The 24255-nt window shown below is 50.1% G+C and overlaps 1 protein-coding gene across 3 annotated transcripts in view; it reads right to left on the bottom strand.

Moving 5' to 3' along the window:
* The window catches only part of lrp4 (low density lipoprotein receptor-related protein 4), a 78491-nt gene that overhangs the window by 30351 nt on the left and 23885 nt on the right, over positions 1 to 24255 (bottom strand). For all 3 annotated transcript variants that reach the window (XM_030377383.1, XM_030377384.1, XM_030377385.1), the window contains exons 2-3: positions 14027 to 14173; positions 4331 to 4447 (exon numbers count right to left, since the gene is read on the bottom strand). In XM_030377383.1, coding sequence (XP_030233243.1) covers positions 4331 to 4447; positions 14027 to 14173 — 264 coding nt within the window. The remainder of the gene's footprint in view (positions 1 to 4330; positions 4448 to 14026; positions 14174 to 24255) is intronic.

The following is a 24255-nucleotide window of genomic DNA, read 5'->3' as shown; positions in this document are numbered from 1 at the left end:
TCCCCTCCATAATAGGATGGCTCAGTGTGTGTGTGTGTGTGTGTGTGTGTGTGTGTGTGTGTGTGTGTGTGTGTGTGTGTGTGTGTGTGTGTGTGTGTGTGTGTGTTGTTCTAGGCATGACCCAGGTTTCGAGTTTCATTGTTGTGTACCGCATCCTTTTGATGACAAAAACAATAAGGCGTTTAGGTGACATCACTGTTGTCTTGGTTACCTGGCTCCCCTGTATCTTGTGCAAGAGTGGGGGCCAAAAGCGCTCGCCTACAAACTACAATGGAGTGCACACTGACCTGGCCTTTAGTCTCACCCCTCTGCCATTCAGTCAGTAGCATCAATGCTATTCATTAGCATTAGTACATTAGCATGAATGCTAGGCATTAGCATAGCGTTCACTTTGCCTTCTTTTACGACTTCAACAAAGAGTCAAGCTAAAGAGAATACAATTCATAACGAATTTCCAAAACAATACCTAGTAACCGCGTTACCAGGACGATCAATAGTTCCTCATGTGTGCCCGGAGGCAGGGAAGCGCTTTAAGATCACAGCCCTGTGATGGATGATCCACGCAGAGAGATGATCCATCACTCACTCTCTGGATGTAACACCATTACAGAGCTTGGGGGCAACACACGAGCTGCTGCTTCAGGTACTTTCCAGCATGTGGAATCCCTCGCGCGATACAGAACCTCCGCGAGGCCCCAATGCTGCGCCTGCATTTGCATAGGAGCCCATATTGTCGATGCATAGGTATCAAAGCTGCCACCGTGACAACATAAACCTAATCTCCTGATGGAGCTTGCATGCACTATTTTTGACACACGAGGCGAAAACCGAGCGCACATGTGTTAGGGCACCGAACCGTATAAACCGCACATTTACATGTGCGGTACCAAAACGATAAATACATACATAGTAATGTCTGGATTATGGCGGGTGTTTCACGAAGATGCATATAATGCTCAAAGCGCTTATCTGAAATCACAGCTTGCATGGGAAGACATTTGCATTTCTTTTTTCTTTAAAACACATTTTCACAATTTAAACATGACGAATGTGATCCCTCCAGCGACGTAATGCACTTTTTGTCAGAAACAATGAATCAAACGCAGAGGGCATTAATTGATTCTCGCCTGGCCGCCTAACAGCCAGGTAATCATGGGGGGGGGGGGGGGGGGGAGGTCAGCCCACCCCTCGAGACGCTCATCACTCACACGCAAGCCCCCAGGTCAGAGGGCAAAGGTCACCCCAAGTCATTACCGGGGCACACATCGTGTGTGTGTGTGAGGGGTTTGGGTTGTGTTCGGCTTGCAGGGTGATGTGGTAAATTATTATCGTCTTTCTCTCTCCCTGCCCAATGTGTCTGAAACCTCAACAATTCTTAACATCGTGCTTCCGAAGACAAACCCCCCCCCCCCCCCCCCCCTCCCCCCCTGTATGTTTATCCGATTTTTTGACAACCGCCGAATGTTGTGTGGAGCATGAAGCTTTCCCTCTCTCCCCCCCCCGACCGCTTTAATAAATAATCAAACATCACAGCGTGGAGCAGGAGACAATGGTGTGGTTCTGAGAATAGACAGACCTCAGTGAAAGAACGCAACGAAAGAGTGAAGCGAGACAAAGAGAGAAATAGCATGAAATAATAAGTAGAGTGGGGAGGGGTGGGGACTGGGATTTTGCTGGGCATGGAGATGAAAAATTCATTGCGGGCTCCGAGCAGACGGACCCCCCGTAAGGAAGGGATTCGATGAGTCTGCTTTCTGGTATGTGGGTCAGCGGAGACTGCAGAGAAATCAGAGCAGAGTGATGGACAGAGAACTGAGGGGGGAGAGAGAGGGAGGGGGGAGAGGGAGAGAGGGAGAGAGGGGGAGAGAGAGAGAGAGAGAGAGAGAGAGAGAGAGAGAGAGAGAGAGAGAGAACACTGAGGGGAGAGAGGGAAAGGGAGAGAGAGAGACAGAGAAAGAACTGAGGGGAGAGGGAAAGAGAGAAAGAAAGAAAGAAGGAAAGAGGGAGAAAAAAAGAGAGGGAAAGAGAGAAAGACAGAGAGGGAGAAAAAGACAGACAGACAGAGAGACTGAAGAATGAAAGAGAGAGAAAGCTGAATGGTTTGAAAGAAAGCCTTACTATAGTGGGTTTGATCAGAACATGATATCCATACAATGTTTAACAGGCTATGAACGCTACTCAAAGGCATCAGCAGTCTTAGCAGTTCGGTGTGTGCAGTTGGCTACTGATATTCTCATGAGAAATTAGTTTTCAATTTCAGCTAATCTTCGCCCAACACTGCGCACACAGCAAATCGTAAAACAGGCCCAATGTTTCACTTTTTTACAAGTCTCATTAAGACTCATACACATAATAAATTAGCGGTTATTTACTAATTCATGACGTTAGCTTCACAAGGCTATTGAAAGAAGTCAGCAATTCATGTATTCTAAAGAAATCTGCTAAGAGTCTTTCACTGTCGACAAATAACGCAAGATTTAACGGCTATCATCCTCCACATCAGAGGATATTTCAGGATATTGCAGAGAATTTGTGGATTTGACGGCTGTACTATCCCGGGACACCACTTAGGTGCATGTCAGTAATAATACAGAGGGGGAAATGTCCATTCAAATATGGTACTCTAACATGAATGTTTAATGTTTTCCAATGCCAATATACACACAATATAAAGATGGTGGTGTTCTCTGCTAGGTCCTAGTGCACTAGTGCTATAGGGTGTGTTCTCTTCTAGGTCCTAGTGCACTAGTGCTATAGGGTGTGTTCTCTCCTAGGTCCTAGTGCACTAGTCCTTTATGGTGTTCTCTGCTAGGTCCTAGTGCACTAGTGCTTGATGGTGTTCTCTGCTAGGTCCTAGTGCACTAGTGCTCTATGGTGTTCTCTGCTAGGTCCTAGTGCACTAGTGCTATAGGGTGTGTTCTCTCCTAGGTCCTAGTGCACTAGTTCTTTATGGTGTTCTCTGCTAGGTCCTAGTGCACTAGTGCTTTGTGGTGTGTTTTCTCCTAGATCTTAGTGAACCAGTGGTACATGCTGTGTCTTTTTCTGGGTCCTAGTTCCCATCTGAGGTTAAATGGTGCGATCCGCTAGGTCCTAGTGCACATCTACTGCTATGGTGTGTTCTCTGTCGGTCAAATCAAATCATCAGAAAAAAAAGGAGAAATTAAAAAAAACAATCACTGTTTGGGGTCTTTATTAAAACACGTCGAGGGCTTAAGCTCCGATATCAAAGGTCGAGGAGTAATTCGATTAAAGGGCCATATCCGCTCTCACAACGTAACGGATACGACCAGGCTGGGAGACCCGCACTCACATGACTGGGAAGGCGAGAACACTCTGAGCAGTCATGCTGGATAAACTCTGAGGCTGTCCAAGGACATCCAGTTTCCATAGTCTGAGCACAACTCAGAAGCAACCGTGTCCTATGGGTGCTACACACACACACACACACACACACACACACACACACACACACACACACACACACACACACACACACACACACACACACACACACACTCCGACATACACTCCGACACACACTCCGACATACACTCCGTCATGAACACACACACACATCTGACATACACACACACACACACACACGCATACACACACACACACACACAGCTGCAGGAAGACGAGTCATTCGCCTCCAAGTGGTAATGCATAGCCATTAGATATATAAATAAAAGTGTGTATTTATACACCCTGGGCTTCACTCTAAGCCCAGCAGCTGCACTCCATTTCAGGTTCCACGCACACGCACACACACACACACACACACACACACACACACACACACACACACGGCCTCTACAAGGCTACAAGAGAAGGTAGTTAAGCAGAGGTCAGGGGTGAACACCTAGCGACGGTTACCATGGCAGCGCTGACCCTTCGCCGCAGAGGGGTCGCGTGTTTGTGCTCGGCACGGACGCCCGCGGATCCGTTTCCGTCTCACGCAAAGCAAACACACGCCTGGCTTCCTGTAACATTTGTCTACGCGCAAAAAACAAAACAAACATGGCTGGCCGCCCCCCCCCCCCAACCACAACGTCAGCCATGTAGCAAGGGGTGTGTGTGTGTGTGTGTGTGTGTGTGTGTGTGTGTGTGTGTGTGTGTGTGTGTGTGTGTGTGTGTGTGTGTGTGTGTGTGTGTGCGTGCGCATATATACGCGTGTATGTGCGCGTGCGTGCGTGTGTTTTTGTGTGTGAGTGTGTCCACGTGAGAGTCCGTGTCAGCTAGCATGGCTCGGAGGCTTTGTCTGCATTAGGGTTGGCCGGTGTGCGTTTGTGCGTTGATGCGTGGAGGACCGCGTCCAGGCGGTACTTACGACAGTCCTGCTCGTCCGAGTCGTCTTCGCAGTCGTTGTCGCCGTCGCACGCCCAGGAGCGGCGGATACACTTGCCGTTGTCGCAGTGGAAGTCCAGCGGGGAACACGTGGGAAGCACTGGGAACAAACAACGAGAAGAAAGGGTGGTGAGAAACGATCCAGGGCAGAAAGAGAGAGAGAGAGCGAGAAGAAACCAGGGAGGAACGAGGTCTGCAGTCATTGTGTTTATTCATATAAAAACACTTTATAGGACAGTTTAAACACCACGTTTTACTGCGTAGGAGAAGTTAAATGAGCCATGGAGGTGCCAGCACACAACCCTTTAATCCCTCTTCTTTGAAAATCACACAGAAAATAATTATTTCACTCAACCGACACTTGGATCCGTCATGGAAAATGTCTTGTGAGAGTAAAACACTGGATTCTTGTTAAAGCAAGGCTGTGCATTTGATTTAATTTAGCTGAGTGAGAGAGCACACGCTGAACAGAAACCCACACACTGAACAGAAACACACACACTGAACAGAAACACACAAACACACACTGAAACACACACACACACACACATTAGTAGCTTATCTGAATAGGTCAAAGGTCAAAGGGCACACAAGACGATTCAAAGCCACTACAGTGCAGCGAGTACAACAACAATCCATGAGAATGGCTTTCATTCCCCACCACAGACCCGACCACTTCCCTCTGACCACAACAACAACAGCAGCAGCTACAGCAGCTAACTGCCCCCTCAGCGGGGCCCTCTCTATAGGGCCCCGTCTGCCCTAACCCCACATCCTCTGTCCAGCCCACAGCCCACAGCACCAGGCCTGGATGACTGCCCCCCTTTGTCGTCCACAGACAGCACTCATTTAATTACCGGCCGCCAAAAGAAGAGAGATGGGGGAAAAAGGGGGGGGGGGGGGGGAGAAGAGAGAGAGAGAGAGAGAGAGAGAGAGAGAGAGAGAGAGAGAGAGAGAGAGAGAGAGAGAGAGAGAGAGAGAGAGAGAGAGAGAGAGAGAGAGAGAGAGAGAGAGAGAGAGAGAAAAGGCGGGGATGAACACATGGAACCCATTGCAGTGGAAGCCACATATTTACAAACACACACATCCATCCCTCAATATGGAATCTGAGATTAAATATTGAAAGCGCAACGTAGGCATTATGAAAATGTGATTTGATTATGTCACTCATGGAGTTTACCAGCAAGACTCGAGAGTCTTGTGTGCGTGTGTGTGTCTCTCTGTGTCTCTGTGTGTGTGTGTGTGTGTGTGTGTGTGTGTGTGTGTGTGTGTGTGTGTGTGTGTGTGTGTGTGTGTGTGTGTGTGTGTGTGTGTGTGTGTGTGTAATTATCGGTGTGTCTGTCTGTCCTTATGTATTTGTGTGTTTCTGTCCTTGTGTGTGTGTATTTGTGTGTTTCTGTCCGTGTGTGTGTGTGTGTGTGTGTGTGTGTGTGTGTGTGTGTGTGTGTGTGTGTGTGTGTGTGTGTGTGTGTGTGTGTGTGTGTGTGTGTGTGTGTGTGTGTGTGTGTGTGTGTGTGTCTGTCTGTCTCCGTGTGTGTGTGTGTGTGTGTGTCTGTCTCCGTGTGTGTGTGTATCAGCAGCCTAACCCACCAAGGTGACTGAAGCCCCACTGACCCATTTACGTCTGGAAACCAAAATTAAATTATTGAGCAACGGCAAGACAGACAGCAGACAGAAACAGACACTCAGCGGCTCTCCGGTTTCATCCTTCCCCTCACCGTCCACTCACCTCTCGGTGAACCCTCTCTCCGAGCGTCTGACCCGAACGTTAAAGCTCTCTGACACTCAGACAGAGCGGAGATACGAAGAGACGGGTTTGTGTCAGGGACTAAAGCTGCGGCGATAAACTGAACATGAGACATGAGATCATCGCGGCGCGCAGACAGATCTATTATTCACATGTTTCGGGTGAACTACCGTTTTATACGACGCCAGCCCGGCGCTAGTAAACATCATTGGTTTGCGATCATGTTTGATGTTGCACGTTTCAATGGAGCGCTTATGCGGGCCTTGATGTGAATATATGCTTTGAATTGAATGGAGGTCAAACATATGGAATGCTGCTTTGAAACACTGAAGATGAGTTTGTTCTCATCTCTTTCTCTCGATCACAAACAAACTCAGGGTTGACCCTGTGGAGTGGACATTTGTATCAAACGGTAGATAACGTGCAAATATGCAAACAACCAATGTTTGCACAACGCTTGCAAACAACCAATGTTTGCGCACAAAAAGGTCTCGGACACCCACACGAACACACAAAACCACAAACACACACACACACACACACACACACACAAACATATTACATACTTGCAAATATGTATTCCTAATAGATTTCATCCATTGTACACTACAAAAATAATATATTTCAAAACTGACAGTGACACATCTTTTCCTTTAATTTCTTGGATGGAGAAGTTCCCCAAACGTCCCAGATTACAGAGCAACAGCCAGGTCTTCCCAGGGAGAGAACCGACCCACACCCAGCTGTTCCCAGCGCTCCTACCACCAGAAAGCCCCACTGGCATACCAGCGGCAGTTCCCACAGGCGTCAATCCTATCTGATCCCTCTCCTCTCCACAAACACGCACATACCGACCGCGGTAATTGAGTCCGGTTCACATTGGATCACATCGTACGGGTGTGTCTATGTCTCCGTTTTTTTACTTTGTGCGTGTTTTTTTTTTATTACGTGTCCCAAAAAAAGAAACGTCAAGCCTTCCTTTGAGGAGCCTTGGCGACGCCTTAAGTATGTACTTAGTATGCCTCTCAGGAGGTAGAGCGGGTTGGACGGTACCCGGAAGGGTTGCTAGCTCGATCCCCGGCTCCTCCCAGCCGGGGGATCAGCCAGGAGTAGCGTCGAGGTGTCCCTGAGCGAGACCCCCTCGCCCACGACTGCTCCCGACGAGCCGGCTGTCGCTCTGCGTGGCTGACACCGCCGACAGTCTGTGAATGTGAGCATGAACGGGTGAACGTGAGGCGATATTCTAAAGCCCTTTGAGTGGCCACTGGGTAGAAAAGCGCAGTATAAACGCAGTCCGTTTAGTCCATTTAACAGCGTCGCTGACTCGAGTCTGAGTGTTGCGGTGTCCGATACGTCCAACGCCTCCGCACCGCTGCTCCATAACAGCGCACAAAGACGGCCGGGCGCTGGACGGACAGATGGACGGAGAGATGGCGAGGATGATGAGCGGCAGGGGGGGGTAGACTCTGTGGCTTGGTCTGATGGAGGGGATAGGATAGGAACAGATGTGGTCCCATGAGGGAGGTAGCGGCGGTCGCCGGGTCTGATGGGAATATCTTATCTGATGGGCTAATAAGAGGCTAGCCTTCTGCTTCCCAAGCCCGGCGGTGACTCAGCTGCGGCTGGGACGTATTCTCTCACCCTGAGCATGAGTTCTGAGCCCCGATTTGATCACACCGGTGTAGGAAGGGAGAAAGACTCGACCAAGCAGTGCCTTGGCATGGGGACAAAAACACACACACGAAAGATAATAAGTCTTGCCACTGTTTGTGTGTGTGAGAAAGGATCGAGACAGGCCTTGTCCTTGAGCAAAACATTTCCCACACAAACACACCCCCACACACCTGAAGAGGAATTTATTCCGTCCATGCTGTGTGAATAAACACAAGAATTGGCAAATTCAAGGAAACGTCTCCATCAGGGGAATGAACGCAGTGGTCAAAGGATGGATGGGAGGCATGTTTACACACACACAGACACAGACAGACACACACACACACACACACACACACACACACACACACACACACACACACACACACACACTCTTTTCCCTGTGTTGATTCGGGGCCCCTCCATCAGCCCCTTAACTAGCCTCTCCCTGACCCAACAAGTGTCCTTGAGTCATTTATTGAGCCGAGTCTTGTAAATATTTAGCAGAAGAAAGGGCGAACAAGAGGAGAACGTCAATATGGAGGAGTGTGTAGAGATAGACAGAGACATAGATAAAGGACCAAAATAAAGAAATAAAGAGAAAGATAGTGAGAGCGAGAGTGAGAGAGAGGTGAGGAGGATTATGCTAATGCCTTTGAAGACAAACAACACGAAGGAGCCAGGCACAAAGCACGCCAGGAGAAGGACGGAGAGACATACAGAGAGACAGAGGCACATGAGAGAGAGACAGAGAGACAGAGACACAGAGAGACATAGACAGAGAGAGAGAGAGAGACAGAGGGAGAGACAGAGACAGAGAGAGAGAGAGACACAGAGAGACATAGACAGAGAGAGAGAGAGAGAGAGACAGAGACAGAGACATATTGGGTGAAAGAGAGACAGCGATCACCTCATGTTCGTCTTTGGAGTTCGGGAGGTTTAAATCTCCTCCAGACTCACGCTGGTCGGCTAAACCCCGGCCATCTCTCTGATTGGGCGGCGCTGCTGACCAGAAGATCCAAAGGAAAATAAGTTGGGGGGGGGGGGGGGATACTTTCTCACTTTTTTGTGGCGACTGTCATGTGGTGTTACTAATCTCTCTCTCGTTGTGTGTGTGTGTGTGTGTGTGTGTGTGTGTGTGTGTGTGTGTGTGTGTGTGTGTGTGTGTGTGTGTGTGTGTGTGTGTGTGTCTGTGTCTGTGTCTGTGTGTGTAAAGTTTGGGTAAATAAGGTATGGGTAGGGTGGGTCTGCTTCTTAAGTGCCCACACATCACAGTAGGGGGCTGGGTGGGGGGGACTCTGATCTCTCAAGAAAAGCAAACCTCACGACATATTTCTTCAGCCCCGGGGATCTAGATATTATAACCCCAGCCCCCTCTCTCTCCCCCCCACTGCCCTACAACTGCCACTTCTACACCCCCCAACTTAAATCCACACAAAAACACCCCCCAACACACTTCAGTCAGCCCCAAAGTGTTTACTGTTTCACAGCCTCAGCTTTACATCTCAGCGGGGGGGGGGGGGGGAGAGTGTGTGTGTCAGAGTGTGTGTCAGTGTGAGTGTGTGTGTATCTGTCAGAGTATGTCATTGTGTGTCAGTGTGTGTCAGTGTGTCTATGTCTAAAGCGTTGGTGTTGCTGATTTTTAAATGAGCCCCAGAAATAAGTAGAGGGACAGCGAGTTTTGCAGGCAGGAGAAGGAAAGAAGAAGGCAGTAAACAGCCCAGAAATACCATCAAATATTGAACTGTTCTGCCTGCCCAGGTCGCCAGGGCCTCGAGCCTGCCTGTGATTCCCTGGTCTGTTTCTATTTACTAGCAGCGGTCTACTCGGCTGTGGTTGGTGAATGAACATGGCCATACATTAAATATGGATGGAGCCGACATAAAGCAGGCTGCTATATGCTTTATTTGCTCGGATTCGGCCTAACAGCTGCCAAGCAGTTTGTGATTTACGCGTTTGTGTTGTACAGTTTGTGTTGTATGCGTTTTTTGTTTTACACGTTTGATAGACCAAGACCAATAATCGAATGTTCCTCTCTTCAACTTCTTCAAGCAGCTGTTACCCGGCCGGCTAATGCATGCTGCTTTTATCTCCGCGGTACCTGTCACGGAGTCAATGGTAGCAGAGCATAGGGTGGTTGAAGATGATGTTGATTCTCGATTCAAGATATTTCTCCTTGAATTCCAAGATGCGGAAAATAAACATAACCGTGCTTTTAAAGCCTTCAAGGAAGAATGGGCTTTTTTGCCGTCATCGATCCCCATCCCCCCTTACGCATAAATCCCTTTATACTCCTCCATCAGAACCCCTGTCCTGCTGGGAAGCGCTTCAGAAAAACCTCCCTGTAAGTTGAGGGTCCTCTGTCGTTCCTGTTGGAACCAGCTGCAGCGGGTGAATGGATCATTACGGAATTCTAAGGCTTTCAAAATCAATGCTTAACTGACTGACTACTGATAAGGTTTGAGCGCGGGTGTTTCTGTTTTTCAGAATCTATGCGCATACGTCATACGTCATACGTATGTATGTGTGTGTGTGTGTGTGTGTGTGTGTGTGTGTGTGTGTGTGTGTGTGTGTGTGTGTGTGTGTGTGTGTGTGTGCGTGTGCGTGTGCGTGTATGTAAGTGTGTGCGTGTGCGTATACACATGCACGCGTCAACGTCAAGATTAAGTGAAGCTCGTCATTTCTGTGGAAGCTCCTGTGATTTACACCCTCCATTTAAACTTCATCAGCGGTCATTAGCGGGACGCCCTGGGCGTGCTCACCACCTGGGCTCCTCCGCGCGGCTCCCTGCCGCCCAGCCAGCCAGCGCTGAGGTAAGGAGGCCGGTGAAAAGAACCAAAATAAACCGTACAGTTCAGACAGCCACACATACAGAGTCTGACCCACAGACGATATTACACTCGTTCTGAACAAAGGGAAGAAAGAGAGAGAGAAAAAACGGAGAGGAAAAGGGAGAGGTGAACTATTTAAATGCCTTTTAGCACGGGCAGATTTATGGTCACAGCGTGGGGTCCATGAGTCCTCCCCCTCTCCCCAACCCACCGCATTCCCCTCGTGTGGTGGGCTTCAAAGATGAGCAGACGCCAAGTACGTGTGTGTGTGTGTGTGTGTGTGTGTGTGTGTGTGTGTGTGTGTGTGTGTGTGTGTGTGTGTGTGTGTGTGTGTGTGTGTGTGTGTGTGTGTGTGTGTGTGAGAGTGTGCGTGTGTGTTAGTGAGAGAGTGTGTGTGTGTGTGTGTGTGTGTTATGTGATAGAGAGAGTGTGTGTATGTTAGTGGGAGAGAGTGTGTGTTAGTGTGAGGGTGTGTTTGTGTGTGAGTGTGTGTGTGTTAGTGTGAGAGTGTGTGTGAGTGTGTGTTAGTTTGATAGTGTGTGTGTGTGTGTGTGAGTGTGTGTTTTAGTGTGAGTGGGTGCGTGAGTGTGTGTTAGTTTGATAGTGTGTGTGTGTGTGAGTGGGTGTTTTAGTGTGAGTGGGTGCGTGAGTGAGTGTGTGTGTGGAAAGAGAGAGAGGGAGGGCCGGTGTGGGGAGTGGGTTAAGGGCAGACGTGATGGCTGCTAAGTCAATTTCCTCCGGGCCCCCAACTCCCCACCACAGTCCCCTCTCTGCTGCCATCTTCTCCCCCACATCCCCTTTAATAGGCCAGGATCCTGACACCCACCCGCTTCTCCTAGACACATAAATACAGACGTGACCCCTCGTCATTCAGGGATATTCTAGTCCTCTGCTACCGCCCTCTCGTCGGGTCTTCTCGTCGGTCTGCTTCTGGCTCAACCCCACAACACCCCTGCTGGCTTTGTCTTTAGCTCACACTGCTGTCATGAAACTTCTTCTGGCTTAGGGAAACTAGAAAGGCGCGCACGCACGCACACGCACACACACACACACACACACACACACACACACACACACACACACACCTTTCTGCCCCGCCGCAGTGAGTTCCACTTCCTAATTAGATCTGTGGTCCACATGCTTCATCGGCAGAAACTGACCACTTTGACTCTAATGTTGTGAGTGAAGACAAACCACGCTCTGTCTGTCCTCTCGGCTCTCTGCCTCACCTATGGGGTGTATTTGTGGGATTGCGCACTCTGACAATTGGTAATTTGATAAGAATTAGCCTTCCCCCTGAGGTGACACATAGCACATCACGCTCAAATCTTGATGGCACGACAGCAGAAATTCCTCAATTTGTCTGTGAGTATGTGTGCGTGCGTATGTGCGTTTGTGTGTGAGCAAGCAGCTATGCGTGTGCTATTTGTGTGCTCTACATCGCACCCCGTCACCTGTCAAACATTCCCGCTATTCCGCAGAAGCCAGCTCTGACATCTATATTTAAAGATTTAATAAAAAACACAGCCTTAATAAATCCAACTCCTCGGTGTGTTAAAGAATGTCATTACAGGCGTAAAGCGCTGTGGCTCGGGTTTTTTACGATGCGACCGGGGCTTGATTCAATTAGCATAATAGAAGCCAGGTCAGGTGTCCCACACCATCGCTCGGCACTTCTACTCTCTCCGAGTACGGGAGGGTAGTTCTAAGAAAAGGCGAATCCAAGGGCCAACCTCACTGCTCTACACTGACGCAACAGAAAGAGCACGGGACACTCGAGTTGTTCCAATACCGGGACCAGTATTGGAAATTCCCTGAACAGCTCCGATAACATCACATGACTATCAGAAAATTTCAGAAATCAGAATCGGTTTCGGGAAGAAAAAAATGGTATCGGAAAATCTCAACTAACTACTCCACACTGAAGCAACAGAAAGAAAGCGGGAACAACCGACCAATCCTAACGACCGCTTTGTCGGACAGCCCTCGTCTCCAGAATTCAACAAATGCTTCAGTAGTTAGTTTAGCTGCGGTTGCAGACTCTGTTGGTTCATGTCCATCGTGGTCAGGGCTAGGTCCATGCCCAGCCGCACTCACGGAGATTAAACAAAGAAGTTTAGTGTGCGCCGTGACACAAAATGTCAGACCGCAGACGAGGCTTCGAGCGGGGTGAGGGACAAGCCTGGGGGTGGGGGGGAGGGGTGGATCTATGGCTACACACTACAGCACTAATTAGAAGAGGAGACAGCGACAGACAGACGACTCAATACCGGGACGCATTAAGATGACCCAAATCTTCCTCCTCCTCCTCCTCCCAAAAATACGCTTGGTGATTGAAGGACTGGTTGGAAGGAGTCCAAGGAGACACCTGGGCCCCGGAGCGAAGAGTAAAGTAATGTCTGAATCGATTAGACAGCACTAATGGATCGGGCGGACACCCTCTGGTATCAGGCAGAGGCTCGCAGTGTGTCCGCTCGGCGGTCGATGCGCCGCGATCAAACCGTCTCAGCGTTCCATCGGACAGGAATCAATAGTGCTCAGCCTCCCCCCTCCTCTCAAACCCTTTTAACTGCACTAGACGCGCCAGGGAAACAAAGATGGACAGAAGATACACCCATGCTAGCCTAGCATGCACTGGCAAAAAAAAACAAGGGAAACAACAGCACAGATACACAGTTGCACTTAAAATAGTACTTAGCATTGTGTAGCATCTTCTAGCCATCTTTGTTGTCTACGGGGAATGGGTTAACCCAGCGACTGTTGGTTCTATGAACATCCTTACTGTACCGACAGAGATATATTATTGTTTCTCTTTCATCTGACAAATGTACAAATTATAAGACGCTTTGCCCTAAATGTGAATGTAAGATACTCCGCGCTATTAATGTTAGCCTCCGGTCTGAGTCCCGGCTCTTATCGGTGGAGGGGTAAGAAGTGTCTGTTAACATTTCACCTGGATACTGACGAGAGGCGGTACGGCACCACTATTTTCCACTTGACCAGCGGTTTCGTTTCAACGGGGGGAACACTCCGGGGACGAGCCCCGCGAGGGCGCTGGGCGGCAGCCACTCAACCACAACGCCACTGGTCCACATATCGGAACCCAGGGACTGGGTACAGAAGCCCCGTCTCACCCCCTGGCTAGACCGACACGGCCTGCCTCATCCAGCCTACACCATGCACAGACCGGGGCAGGAACACCGGGACAAACTATGCTGCTGGTTGAACGCTGGTCGGATCGCATGCGTCAAAATAATGAATAAGTGTCTGACGTAATGCGGGTCGTTACGGTAAATGATGGTTTTATGACAGTGAGCAGACGAGCAGGCGACGGCGCCTGAGTCACTGGGAGAGTCAGACAGCTGGATGAAACGGTGCACAATAACCACGCCAAAGACGGGAACGACGTCATAAGATGAAAGAGAGGAGAGAGGGGGGGTTGACTTACTGCAGCCGTCCTCATCGCTGTGGTCCCCGCAGTCGTTGTCTCCGTCGCACTGCCACTGGGCCGGGATGCACGTGCACTCTCCGAAGGCGGAGACCGCGCACGTGAAATGGTTCCTCCCGCAGGAGCACTCGGCGCTGGCATTGGCCCCTGGAGAGAGAGAGAGGGAGGGGGAGAGAGAGAGAGAGAGAGACAGAGGTGAGCGCGGCACACAGGCATCAAGACGAAGAGACGGGAGATCAGGACGACCCGAGGTCAGAGGGACCCTGAGGCACACCAGACAGAATCAATGGCAGACTCCTCATTATGCTCCGTTTCCCACCACACGTCTCCCGTTCCCACAGCCGGGCTCGACAACACGGGACAGACGGACAGACAGCGGTGACCTTTAGGGGCCCACTGCAGGAACCACCGGGATGACAGAACTTAAAGGTTAATATACAGTTAGGAGCAGGCAGACACGTGGCCTGTGTTTAGTGTCAGGTGTCTAACGCATTCCAAATTGATCGGCAGAATCGTGGCAATCAGTTTCCCAAATTGCCGTTTGGTTTGGGTAAATGTAGAGCACGGCGAGAAGTACCGTGCGCTCCGCACAGCAGACGAAATGCAGGCTCGACGCCAAAACAGGGTGCGTAATTCATCTGCCGTCGTCTCTTTACTGCTGCCTTCAGCTTCTGAGACCGGCAAATAGTACACTGCTGTAAGCTACAGAACACACACACACACACACACAGTTTGACATTGTATCTTTTTCCATTCCTTTCCTTTTTCTTTTTAGTATAAACTTGGATTCGTGTGAAGATACATGAAGACTTCAGCTCTTAAAGTGCTCGCCATGTGTGTGTTGGTGTTTATCTGTGATCTCATTCACATGCACTCCTACACATTCGCGTGTTTCTAAACAAGAACATTCTCAGTATCTATAATATGTTTAACCCCTTGTGCTCAGCCTCACATGTATGCTCACAGAGCCCCCCCCCCCACTGGGCCGATGCATCCATTAAAACATCCGTACTCATGCCGCATAAAACGGGTCCCGGCCCCTTTTGTTGGGTCTGCTGTGGTTGCATTGGTGCAGAGTAGGCTGAAGACACAACGACATGAGCCTCTTCCAGTGACCTCGTCCACACCACAGTTGAATCGTGACCTTATTATTATAATTGTTCTGACTATTTTAATTAGTTGCAAAAATTAAAGATTCAAGCTTGGACAACGTGTTAGAGCTTACTGGTGTGTGTGTGTGTGTGTGTGTGTGTGTGTGTGTGTGTGTGTGTGTGTGTGTGTGTGTGTGTGTGTGTGTGTGTGTGTGTGTGTGTGTGTGGGGTCTCTGCGTTGCTCATAAAGCCCTCAGCTAGCCCAGGCCCGGCCAAAAGGACGTGTAACCTTCGGAGCCCTCCCACTGCACTAAATGAATGACCTTTCTTTTCATTTGCACCCCTTCTCTTTCTCTCCCCTCATTCTTCTCTTTTCACTATCCCGAGTTCACTCCTGAACCTTGTTCTAGAATGATTTTTTAACAGATTGGAAAAAAAGGCAACAGATCCATCCAAGTCATTTTCTCCAATACCCCCCCCCCGCCCCCCCCCCCCCCCCCCCCCCGCCTTCCAATTTTCTTCTTGCCTTCTGTTTTCGGTGTCACGCCCCCCCACTGTCTTCCCCTCCAGAGAGTGTGTCTTGATGTGCTCTAACCAGAGCTCTCTGTCTGGCCATATGTGTGTGCGTGTTTGTTTGTGTGCCTGCGTGTGTCAAACTGAAGCCACATCACAGCCCCAGCATTTACCAAACATGCTCTTTTTAAAAAACGTCTCCTCTGGCCCAGAAGAGACACAAAGCCCCAGACCCGCCCCCAAGGAACAGAGAAGAAGAAGACACTGGCGGCAAGATGTTCTCTGGAGGACTCTTCTAGACGCTGCCGGTGTCCTACCAAACTCATTACTTGTCTACGGCGCTGTTTCAAATTTGAACGCATTGATGTGTTTTGGAATCGGGCGCAACGGTACAATAGGATTTAACAGGAACCCACCGTACATGTGCAAGCAGGTCGGCCTAAATGCTACACAGTCCTCTAAGGGCATAGCACGCAGATTGCACAATGGATAATGGATCCATCAAAGGGAAGGCTTTGTAAACTGTCGTAATGCACGCCATCTGAAACCAACAGGGTAAAAAATCAAAGCCCCGATAATTAGCCCAGAGAGAGAGAAACAACAAGGTCAAACTTCACTTCCCGACTTGAAAGTGACGCATTCATGGAGCAGGTTATTCCGCGGAATCAAAGAGGGGGCCAGGGGCCCACTCGGGCTCACCAGGTGGTTATCACATGTTAGACGGGAGAGGAGGCAGAGACACAAAAAATAAGGAGGGGAACAGAAAGAAGCCGGGGCAGCCAGCCGTGGAGGCCCCGGGCTTTCAGACGCACCACCATGACGGCCGGGAAGACTAGTCCTAACAGATAATGATCACCGGCCCCGGTGTTATGAGGGCCCTACCGATGGGCCTGGGCCTTTGTGTGTGTGTGTGTGTGTGTGTGTGTGTGTGTGTGTGTGTGTGTGTGTGTGTGTGTGTGTGTGTGTGTGTGTGTGTGTGTGTGTGTGTGTTTTCGTGTGTGTGTGTGTGTGTGTGTTTTCGTGTGTGTTCGTGTGTTTTCGTGTGTGTGTTTTCGTTTGTGTGTGTGTGTGTGTGTTTTCGTTTGTGTGTGTGTGTCTGTGTTTTCGTTTGTGTGTGTGTGTGTGTGTGTGTTTTCGTTTGTGTGTGTGTGTGTGTGTGTGTTTTCGTTTGTGTGTGTGTGTGTGTGTGTGTGTGTGTGTGTGTGTGTGTGTGTGTGTGTGTGTGTGTGTGTGTGTGTGTGTGTGTGTGTGTGTGTGTGTGTGTGTGTGTACAGGTTTTTGTGTGCGTGCACGTGGGCGTGTCAGTTTTGATTGGCGGGTTTAGGGCTGTTGTACAAAGCTCTGTCAGTTACTGGAAGTAGCTCTTCACACGCCAGCGAATCAACAGGAGTGAATGTCTCCCAACCTGTCAGAGGTTCACACTGCAGGTTTTTGTTTATTTAGCAAGCGAGGCTGGGTTGATCGGGAGAACACAGAGAGTTTTACAGAGCTTTGTCAGTTACTCATGTTTGTCTGCATGACAACAAGCAGAAGTTCCCTTCTGTTCTATGACTTTCAAAACATTTACGTCACAAACTATTTGTAGTGTGTGTGTGTGTGTGTGTGTGTGTGTGTGTGTGTGTGTGTGTGTGTGTGTGTGTGTGTGTGTGTGTGTGTGTGTGTGTGTGTCCCAGGCCAAAAGGAAGGAGTAGCAGACCACCAAATGGACGCAGCCCTGTCTTCAGAGAAGTTTACAAGCTCTCCCCGAACACGCTCCCATGGGGCTCAACCAGGAGGTGGTCCAGCGAGTGAAAACAAAGACGAAACCCCAACCCCCTCCACAAAAGGAAAAACATCCCATAACCCACAAGGCCTCAACCCCAACCCACCTACAGCAGCGAACCCACCACAGCTCGCACGCCTTCATCCCAAACCCAAGCAGGAACCTGCCCTGCAGTGGGGGCCGGAGGTGGTGGAAGGTGGAGGACACACAGGCTGGTAGGTCGACTCCAAAACCACGCTCACATCCATTCTACCCGGTGGCATTCGGCCTCCATTTCCTGTTTCGGCCCGCCTACCCGTAGCTGAGCGTTTAGAGCAGAGAGAGAGACAGGGGGGTGGGAGGGGGGTTGTGGGAGGGGGGGGGGGGGGTGGTGTGTAACAAGGCAGCAGACAACACACAATGACACCTCAGCCTCCGGAGAAGAAGAGTGGGTGGCCGCACCCTCTGACACCGTGTCCAAAGGCCGCCACATTAATTGGGCTGCGGACCTCCCTGGAGACTACCTGGAGGGTCGGGGCAGCCCTGTGTTGTTCTGCACAGTGTGCGTCAATGCAGTTTGTACCACTATTATCTCTGCTGCTAGGCTTCTGTGTGGGTATGTGTATTATCTCTGCTGTTTGGCATTTGTGTGTGCAGTGTGTAGTGTGTGTACAATCCGAAGTGTGTGTGTGTGTGTGTGTGTGCAGTGTGTAGTCTGTGTAAAGTGTGTGTGTTTTGCAATGTGTGTGTGCATGCGCTTCGGTGTGTGTATGCGGTTGTGTGCGCTTGCCGAAAAGCAAAAACAAAGAGTGCGATAAGGGACAATAGGGGGCATCTGATGGTGGGGGGGGTCCTGCAGCCGCCCTTGGCGAGCGGGTCGATCCCGCGGTGTAATGCCTCCTCCCGCATTCACTCCTCACCCCTTCACTCCTTCACTCCTTCACGCCCGTGTCTCTCCCTTCCGCTCGCCGCGTGCAGCTGCCTGAAAGCCTCCGTGCAGGCTGACAGCTGGGCCGCAGCACATCAACAACCTAACCAACCCCCCCCCCCACCAACCAGACGCCGCATCGCATTCAGCGGTGCAGAGGTCTGCGTCACGCGAGGCTGTGCCCCCCCCCAAAGTCGGGCCCAAACCGGTACCCCAACGAACAACGGTCGGCAGGGGAAAGACTGCAGCCCCCCCCCCCCCAGCCCCCCCCCCACAGCCTCGCCACTCTGCCTTCCCCTACCCCTCATCCACCATGAATAGAGCCCTGATCATCTGTGATTCAAATCCACCAGTCGGAGGATGTGCAGGGAACAAAAAACTGCTCCATGAAGGAGTCAATCAGTGCCTGGTTATGCTTGGTTGTTGTTCTCTCTCTCCCACCCTCTCTCTTCTCTCTCTCTCTCTCCCTCTCTCTCTCTCTCTCTCTCTCTCTCTCTACCCCCCCGGTCTCCCAGAGAGAATGAGGTTCAGCCTCGTTTCAGTACGTTGTGAGAAGATGTGGCATTCCAAACATATTTGAACAGAAACGACACGGAAAGACGGATTTAGACCACAATAACTGCGGCGGGAAGATGCATTTGGTTTAACACAAATTGAGTGGAAAGCGCTCGAGAAATTCCTTATCAGTTGGACTCTTCCAGTACTCTCTGCACTCTAGTGGAGGACTTGAGAGCGCAATAGCAAAGGGATTCTTAAGCATACGCACTGCTGCGGTAAATATCCTTTCATCCTGAATCTCTTGGATGCAATGTACTACAGTTGGCTTTATCAAATTTGGTTTGCAGCCAACCACAATACTTTGTGTTGCCCTCTGGATTATTGATGGATGGGCTCGACGAAAGCTTGTCACTCATTTCAAAGTAAGAGTTGGCAGAGAGAGAGAGGGGTGAGCATACTGTTAGCAGTGCGGGCCTCACAGATCAGGACCATCAGGTTGGCTTCCAGACAGGCGGGGAGCTGTCAGATTAGTGGGAGAGTTGTATAAGTTGAGTTCCCAATAAATCATTAAAAAAATGACGAGAGAACAACAGCCGAGCGATTAAAAAGGGCAGCTTGATTGGGTCGGTGGAATGTGTGATTTCATGGATGACTTCTCAGCAGTGGTTGCTTGCTGGATTGGCCTTTGATAGGCCAACGTTGATAAAGTTTGTGAGTCACAGTCAGTTTTTTCAATTTCGTTTGAAGTCAATGACGCTTACCCTTTCCTCTTTTCTTCACACACACACACACACACACACACACACACACACACACACACACACACACACACACACACACACACACACACACACACACACACACACACACACACACACACAGACACACCAGATTCCATGCGGTCACGATGGCTCCCCGTTTATAGCGCCGGGCTGAGCGACTGTGCCGCTGGCTCCGCCGCCGTCATCCTGGGCTCTGGCCGGCCTTCTCTTCCCCGGAGCGCAGCCAGTTCTCCGGCGCTGCCTACTAATTCATCCTGCGGCGGCTCTCGATCCAGCCTGATGTGGAGCAGGACTGAACCCACAACCCACATGTTGGGCCCCGGCTCAGCTCAGCTCTCCCTCCCCCTCCCCCCCCCCCCCCCCCCCCCCCGTCCTCCCAGGCTCTTGCTGTCTCCCCTTTTTAAAAAACAGCCCAGGGCCCGTCGTCACCCACTCATCCTCCTGACACACACACACGCGCGCGCGCGCACGCACACACACACGCACACACACCCAGCGTGTAAATGTCCCGCCGACTGGCCAAAATCTGGTCCTCAGCAGGGTTCCCATCTCTTCCCACCTGCTCATCACAAACTTTCATTAAAACTCTTATCGGCTGCACAGCACTCAATCACACAACATGGCAGAGGGTGGTAGTGTGTGTGTGTGCGTGTGTGTGTCCTTCTGTTCTGTGTGTGTCTCTCTGTGTGTGCGACATCCATGCTGACCCTCCCAGTTATCTCTGGCTTCTTCACAGTGCTAGCATCATGTTCAGGGTAGTATGCTATTTCTGTCCTCGCTCGCTCACACAAACAAACACACACAGTGGCTATTATCACTCGCGTACATCGCGGCCTAAACAGCAATCAGTAGCTCAGAAGAATACAATGTCCTTAATAGTTATGTTTGGTTTTTAGACAATGAAGCGCCAGCATAATTGCGTCCCTCATGATAAATCCCGGCCCTGACTGCAGCGGGTTATAAATAGGGCCTGTGAGATCAAAACAGGGCGAAATCAAATGAAAGGATCATACTGTAGTCATGCTGCTGCGTTTGCACACACACACACACAACACATGCACAATACACGCTCGACACACACACAGAAAAGAAAGACACACACACACACAGACCGGACAGAAAGACAAACACAGAACCGAAAGACACACACACTGAACCGAAAGACACACACACTCAACAGAAAGACACACACACACAGTAAAAGACACACACAGACAGACAGACACACACAGACAGTCACACACAGACACAGACACACACACACAGCATCGTCACCCGTGGTTGGGCATCAGCATACTCTCTGATGTGGGTTCAAAGATAAGGATGAATTGGCGCGGGATCAGTGGTTGGGTTCTGCACAGGCATGTGGGCATGTGGGCGGGCATGGAGGGCCGTGGGCTGGTGGTATTCAGGATGAGGGCATTTCTACTCGTGTGTGTTTCGGAGTGTTTTAAAGCATTCATCGGGAACAGCAGCGATGCATTTAAAGCTCAGGAACACAATCATCGTGCCGTGCCCCGGTTGTGTCATTATGAGCCACGTTTTGCTGGGTTGTCCCGTGCCAAGTTGTGTGTTTTTTCACGGGTGTGCTCAGGATTGCTGTGTTAGTGTAGGCACGGGGGGGGAGGGGGGTGCCGAGCGAGGGAACGCGCCCTCCTACAATAGTTTCCACTAGTCAGCTCCTTTCAATAACTCTGTCCTCGCCGAACTGAAACTGCGCGCCTCGGGGACGAGACAAGCTTAAAGAATAGGAGAGACGCACGGAGGCGTCTATTTCAAACCTATAATTAACATTCTGTGCGACGAGGCAATTAACATGGGGTACTTACTCCAACGCGGAGGGCTGTGTTCGGGGGGAGGCCTCGTGGCAGCTCAGGAGGATCTCGGTGTGTTTTGTGGGGAAGATGAAGGGGACGGTCATGGAGCATTGGTGGTAAATGACTTGAGGGTTTTAACGAAGCGCAGAGTGTAAGAATTAGGGAAGGGCGGTCCTATCAGGCTGCACATTAATAGACCGTAGGCCCTGTTTACAGGACGACGCTCACGGTTGAAAACGACAAAATATTTTTAGCAGATGAGCCTTTCGTTCAGACGGTGGCGGCGTTTTCGGGGCGTAAAAACGCAAAAAATGAAACCACCCTCCAGAGTGGAAATCTTGAATTAGCTTCACCTTTACGTTGCCGTCTAAAGGGTTAACAACGCTAAAGTGTGCTCTGATCTGCTCACGCTGGATCTCGTCGCGTATGCGTTTACGTCACATCCATGTGCAGTACAGGCAAACAACAACAAACATGACAGATTATTTTATTTGAAGACAGTGAAGTCGCCCTAGCAGCTCTGATAACTAACTATTGTACCACTAACCCTAAGTATTATTAATTATTTATTATTATTAGTTAATTATTGTTATTATCTAATATTACTGCTATATACTTGGTGGTGTAGTATGCACCTGGCGTGCATACTACATCGAATTTCACACACTTTCGCGTCACCGTAGGCACGCAGATTTCCCCCCAAAGACGCTCGTCTAAACGCGGAATAAAAAGTGAGAACTCCACTTCTGCGTTTTCTATCCAGACCGTCTCCGTCTCATTTGAGCCTCAGACACTATTGACTTTAAAAGATGATAGGTAGTAGATCACACTTTTAAAATTTTCCGGGGGAATTATTTTAAACCTTGCACAACGGAGATCACAAGTTCCATGTCATCAGACCACCCTGTTTCCACATTTGGAAAGTCCCGCAATCGCACAATATTTCCAAAAAGTGTGATAACGATGGCAGTGCAGTTTGCCGTCTAAACGGTTGCTACTATGTTAGTTGGCCATGTCAGCAAATGCAAAGACGATGCTCACTTTTAAAATGTATGTCAGTGCATTTTCTGGGTACATAGATTGGTCATCATACACAAACTCACACACGTTAGTGTGTGTGTGTGTGTGTGTGTGTGTGTGTGTGTGTGTGTGTGTGTGTGTGTGTGTGTGTGTGTGTGTGTGTGTGTGTGTGTGGGGGGGGAGGTCTCGCAGTACAAACAGGCCTCCAGGCCCTGCCCCCTCACTGTGAACACCAGACTGCTGGGCAATGTGCTGAGTGTGCACTCCCTGAGCGAGCCCCCAACCCCCCCCCCCCCTCTAATCCAGAGATTGTCTCTCTTGGCTTGCTGAACATTCCCCCCCCCTCACCCCCCCGTCCCACCTTTGACAACATCAGCCAGTGGGATCTCACCAGGGACCCCGCCCAAGGGGTGGGCAAGGAGGTGGAGAGACAGGAGAAGCAGGTTGTAAATACAATACTGTCTGTCCGTCCGTCTGTTCGTCTGTCCGTGTATGCGCACACACACGCACACACACACTTGCGTGTGCGCGTGTTTGTGTCCCATTTTACGGTCCGAGTCAGTTGCAACGGAATATGGAGCCGTTTCGGGGAGAGAATAGAAAACGAGTGATTTTATTAGACTCAAAGAAAATAAGATGTCAAAACAAAAAAGCCAATCCCCATAACTCTTTAATGAGTCCTTCCAGACTAATGAAAACCATGTTTCTGGGGTACCAAAATAGGTGGATCTCATCACTGCAAAACAGGAATGTTGTCATCGCCTCGCTTGAAGTTAAGGATGAATACCAGAGAACAGAGGAGGTTGTGAGGTTGAAGGAGGGTTACGTGGAGAAGAACAGCCCAGAAAAGGGCCGCGATTTGAGAGGGGCCCAGAGGGCTTGCAAATTATTGGGTGGATCCAGATAGTCATTGAATGTCCAACTCTTACCGTTTCCACAAGTCCATTCCATAGCACACACGAGGCAGTCTGGGGGTGGTCGTGTGTGTGTGTGTGTGTGTGTGTGTGTGTGTGTGTGTGTGTGTGTGTGTGTGTGTGTGTGTGTGTGTGTGTGTGTGTGTGTGTGTGTGTGTGTGTGTGTGTGTTTTATTGGCCTTACCACCCATCGGGTCTGGCCAAGGTCCAGTACTACACGGCAGCCCACTACAGCCTCTGCTAAGTCCCCTGTAGTCCGGGATCAGACTTCCAGGCCGGGTCCTCCCTGCAACCCGAGCCTCCCCAGAGACGGTGGTCTCTCCATGGGTCCTGACTGGCTGTGGCCGATGCCACAGGCCTTCAGCCAGATACAGACTCAACACTGACAGACATACGGAAAGTCACTCAAGCGCTAGCTCAAGCTAAACTTGAGGTGAGGCCGAGAATAAAAACTCATAATTTGATGAGCTGCTTGTTCCCGAGGATCACGGCTCATCAGAAATGATTAATGAGATGGCCGTCGCCAGAGAGACCTGCTGAACATTAACGTAAACCTTATGATACTCTGTGAAATGTGAAATGAATCGAGAGACTCTGTGGTAAATCGGTATGGTTTCCACATAACAGAGTAGCATTACATCCACCTACAGCACTGATTGCGGTTTCGTTTGCCAGACTAACGTCCCCGTTCAATACGTTGATCGGTCTGGGAATGTGGCCATGCAGAAATATTAAAACGCTAAATGTAATTCCATCCGACCTACCTCGGATGGAGCGGGATTGGACGAGGAGGAGAATCGGAGTGGATGTGTAAATATTCAACATTCCCCGGTTCGCCATTGGCTCACGGACTCAACGTTGGCACCGGGCCCGTGATGAGCAGGGGGGACTCGGGGGCAAACGAATGCGCTTTCTGCCAATTGGA

Source organism: Gadus morhua, chromosome 14 (genome assembly GCF_902167405.1).
Source record: "Gadus morhua chromosome 14, gadMor3.0, whole genome shotgun sequence".
In the NCBI taxonomy this organism is placed as follows: Eukaryota; Metazoa; Chordata; class Actinopteri; order Gadiformes; family Gadidae; genus Gadus; species Gadus morhua.
The sequence above is the reverse complement of the archived record's forward strand: the minus strand, read 5'-3'. Positions and strand labels throughout refer to the sequence as shown.